At 44.1% G+C, this 4515-nt stretch overlaps 1 protein-coding gene across 1 annotated transcript in view; it reads left to right on the top strand.

Annotated features, from left to right (window-relative positions):
• Eif2ak4 (eukaryotic translation initiation factor 2 alpha kinase 4) overlaps positions 1 to 4515 on the top strand; it is a 94914-nt gene that overhangs the window by 65053 nt on the left and 25346 nt on the right. Inside the window, exon 25 of the mRNA XM_004623415.2 lies at positions 1817 to 1882. Coding sequence (XP_004623472.1) covers positions 1817 to 1882 — 66 coding nt within the window. The remainder of the gene's footprint in view (positions 1 to 1816; positions 1883 to 4515) is intronic.

The following is a 4515-nucleotide window of genomic DNA, read 5'->3' as shown; positions in this document are numbered from 1 at the left end:
AATAAAGTTCTTCACTAATGTACTTCTTGCGCTGCAGAGATGACTCAGTGGAGTAAGCACTTCCCTGGCAAGCACAAGGGCCTGAGTTCAATCCCTGGTTCTGCCAAAAAAAACCCAAAACTAATGTACTTCTTAAGGCACGAAATCACAAGTAATTCACAAGTAATTATTTATTTTTTTTTGGGGGGGGGGCAGAACGGGGGATTAGAACTCAGGCCCTTGAGCTTGCGAGGGAAGCGCTTATCCCACTGAGCCATCTCTCCGGCCATTCACAAGTAATTGGTCCTTGTACTTTCCAGTAATCATTTTAAAACTACTCAGTGTTTTTTGTTTTTTGTTTTTTTCCCCTTTGTGGTACTGGGGATTGAACCCAGGGCTTTATCTCAATCCTTTTTTTGAATTTTTTTTTTTTTTTTCATGTTGACAAAGGGTCTTACTAAGTTGTCAAGTTGCCCAGGCTGGGCTCAAATGTGGCAACCCTCCTGCCTCAGTCTCCCAAGAACCAGGATTATAGGCCTGGCTTCTACACCCAGCTTAGTTAACCTTTCTACTGCACATGTCTCTATGTGCCAGGAGTGTTCTATGCTTAACTCGCTTCATTATTATTCTCGCTTCTCTTGGCCAAGAGAGGGAGCGTTGGCGTTGGGAGGAGAGGCTGTGTACCCTGCCCTTTGTTCTCATAGCCACCTGTGCGTCCCAGTGCATCTTCTGTGGATTTGCACTAAGGGAATTGGAAGACGGGCATAGACCTCTAATGGGGCCTTGTTCAGCACTTCCTTATCTGGGGCTGGGGTGCAGCGCGTCCGATTACTCTACCTTGTAGCATTTGTTACTTTATGTTATACATCACATACAGAGCCTGGAAGGGAAAAACTGAAAGAAGAATGTATTACAATATGGTTCTGGGTTAGAGGCGAATGTTCATCATCTCTAATTTCTTCTCATGCTAAATTTTGTTGGGCATCAAGAGAATTTGGGGGGGCTGGAGAGATGGCTCAGTGGTCTAAAGCACCTACTTGAAACAAGCTTGGCAAAGCATAGGGACCTCGGTTCGATCCTCCAGCACCACATGCCAGCCAGCCCTGCCCCCTGGTGGGCTGAGCTGGCCACACACACACACACACAATAAATAAATGTAATAAAGAGAATTTGGAAACTAACAGGACCAGACAGCCTGCTTGAGGCAGCGTGGGCTGTGGAGGCCTGTCGCGGCTTACTGCTTTTGTGCAACACAAGGCTTGGCCAGCATTTCTTTAGTCTGGCCGACACATGCCGGGGGCCAAACTTTGCTCTTTGTTTCTTGGTGGTTCTTCCCCTTCACCTACAAAGTGCTGCTGCTATTTGGCAGTGACAGACAACACGATGTTGGTAGGACACTGGCGGAGCCCCAGGGATTCTCCGGAAGGGACACAGCTCACTCTTCCTCGTGTCCCATAGCTGTTGCCCGTCTGCCAGTGCAGGATGAGGTGCTCAGGTCCCCGGTTTTATTAGAGGAACATGAATGCAAATGATTCCCTCCAGACCCAAACAGAAATGTCTTGGGTAAGCCTGTTAAGAGTCCCCTTCCTGTTCAGTAGATGTTACTGTCCCCCTTGTAATTCATTCATGTCAAGCTTTTTCAACTTTTACAATATTAGTTATGATTTTACATGAATTTTGGGGTAAGTTCTTTGTCCACAGAATTAAGTCCATCATTTATAATTAGGTGCAATTTGTCCAAAATGAAGGGCATAATTGTCAGAATTAGCATGGGAGTTATACATTAGTCAGGGCCCAGTTTGCTGACCCTCACTGTTCCCTTTCTCTACTGAATTAGACGGAGAAGCTGACAAGAAGAGAAGTGGAAGCTAAATTTTGTAACCTCTCATTGTCTTCTAACAGTGTAAGTACCTTCTGATGGTCTTATTACACCTCTAGCTGTAGTTTTTCTGGTGCCAGAAAAGTCACCAAATTCTTACAGCAATGCGGCAGCACCACCTCATAGACCCAGTTTTCCCGAGTGTAGGTACCATGGCAACCTCTGGGATTAGAGGAGAGAAACGAATGTTGTGCTCAGAACGCATCTTCTCCGTGTGCTGTAATCACCCTGCTCTTACTTGCCCACTGGCTCCTTTCCCTTGTATCCTCATGGAGCCTGTGCTTGGCAGGCTCCTGCTCAGCAGACCCAGTCCCAGGTGTCCTTTTCTGCCATGGATCATACGTCGGCTCCATCTGGGGGTCTCCACCCTGCTCTCACCTTCTATTCCTCAGAGTGGAATTAAAGCTTTTGCTTTCCTGGAAAATTTCCTACTACTGTACTAAAATCTTACATTTGATCGCGGCAGCAATAAGGAAAATCTCATATGATAAACAGGTTGATTATGTTCTCTCTGTAGGTATCAGGTTAACCCCAGATCTTTGGTGCAGTAATCCATGTGTAATTAATTGAGTGGCTGAACAAAAGAAGACAATAACCTTTTGTACATTTTCCTGAATATTTATATAAGAAGAGTTTTTAACTTTAAAACTTTCCCAGGAGCCTTGTAGCCCCTGACCTGACAGTCAATTACATGGTCTTGCGGCAATCAGCAAGATGCACATGTGAGACAGATTGAAATATGACTGTGAACAGGCCAGGCAAAGCCAGTCTTCTGAACTCCTACCTCTGGCAGGCCTGGTGCTGGGAGTAAATGGGGAGGTCCACAGATGGAATTCAGCTCCTTCATTCATCCTGGTGTTTGAAAGCCACAACAGGACGTACGTACACGTATGTGCCCTCAGCTTGTTAAAGTGACTTTGATGAGAGCACACACAAAGCATGGTTGAGAGACATCACTCACTTAGAGATGGAGAAGGTAAACTGGATGCACGGCACCAGGAGTTTTGAAAATTGAGCCAGGTTGACCCTTAAATATTTCATAATTTCATATTGGAAATGATATTAATGATAACACAGTCATTATCATTAATAATGACATAATCGTTTAATGTTCAAGTATGAAGAATGGAAAAAGGGACTGAAAAATGTGTGCTAGGGGCCAGGGAGATGGCTCAGTAGAAGAAGCGCTTCCCTGGCAAGCACAAGGGCCTGAGTTCAATCCCCGGTTCCGCAAAAACAAGTGTGCTATATGTATGTAACAACTCTCCATGGTGGATATAATCATCATGTACTGCAAATATGTAGTAATGAAAATTTTTATAATATGAAGAATGCCATTTTTATATACTCAGAACATACACACAACATGCTCCTGTGTACAGAAAAACTCAATAATAGTATCAAAAATATGGGCTGGGGAGATGGCTCAGTAGAATAAGCGCTTCCCTGGCAAGCGCAAGGGCCTGAGCTAATCCCCAGCTCTACCAAAAAAAAAAAAAAGAAGAAGAAGAATATGATCAAGACACTGTATCTCCTACAGACATTTGGTGCTTTCATGACTTTATTTGCTTGTTTTTTCTTTTGTGAGACAGGGCCTTGCTTTGTAGTTCAGGCTGGCCTTGAGCTTTCAGCAGTCAGCCTGCCTCATGTTGCTTAATAGAGCTCTGTGCGTATTAGAAAGGAGGATAGAAGTAGTACACAAAACGTTCACGTGTGTGGTCCAGTCTTACTGTCTAGAGGAGACTTCTGAAGCTCACAGGTCTGATTTGTCTAAAATCACATGGATTAGTTGTTGATGGGCAGAGGACCGAAATCTAGAGATTCGGACCCCCGTGCTGCTGGTACTTTGTCAATGGGGCTAGTTTAGTATTAAGATTTATCAAGAAGAAATCATTTTTTGTTTTATTATGAAAAAAAGTATTTCCTGACTCAGTCTCCCTCTGTCTCCCCCTCTCCCCTTCTTTGCAGAGTTGGGGGTCCAATTGGGGAACACCACTGAGCTGCATCCCCAGCCCTAGGAAAAACTCAAAGACTTATGATTTTATATTTAACTTCTTTATTTTTAGTAAACAGAAAATGGGAAATTTTTACACTTTTTGGATTTTTTAAAAAATATAAGTAACTTATGATTAAATGATTCTGTTAAACTGAATCTGTTCAGCTCCTAGTTTTCTTGTGGCAATTTATAGATGAACCAGTCCTGCCTACAGTCTAGGATAGCTATAGTTTCGTTTGTTCATCATTTCCATTTTAGCTCTTGGGAATTTTGTCTCTGGCTGAGTGTCTACAGTTCACTCCTCTTCCTTCTGCTCTGTGTTTAGCCTACAGTTAAGTCATCACCAAACCCCTCTTCTGGGACAACCCATGAGCGCAGCTAGTCAGAGCCTCCATCCTGAATCCAGGGGTGAGCAGGGGAGACAAAGGATTGCCTGGGAGGCTACAGGCAGAGCGTGACACCCCAAGGTTCCAAATAGGAATAGCAAAGGGAGGGGAGGAGCTAGTGGCTAATTCTATATTAGATCAAGCCAGACGGTACCTTCTAGGTGTCCATTCATATGCCACAGAAATGGGGATTCCTCAAGATGAGAAACAATACTGGTCTGAGGATGTACAGTAGAGGTTCTGCTAGTGACAGGATCTGATTTGCAGGTGTCAGC

Source organism: Octodon degus, unplaced genomic scaffold, assembly GCF_000260255.1.
Source record: "Octodon degus isolate 3935 unplaced genomic scaffold, OctDeg1.0 scaffold00002, whole genome shotgun sequence".
Lineage (NCBI taxonomy): Eukaryota > Metazoa > Chordata > Mammalia > Rodentia > Octodontidae > Octodon > Octodon degus.
Note: the sequence above shows the minus strand (reverse complement) of the source record. Positions and strands in the feature narration are given on the sequence as shown.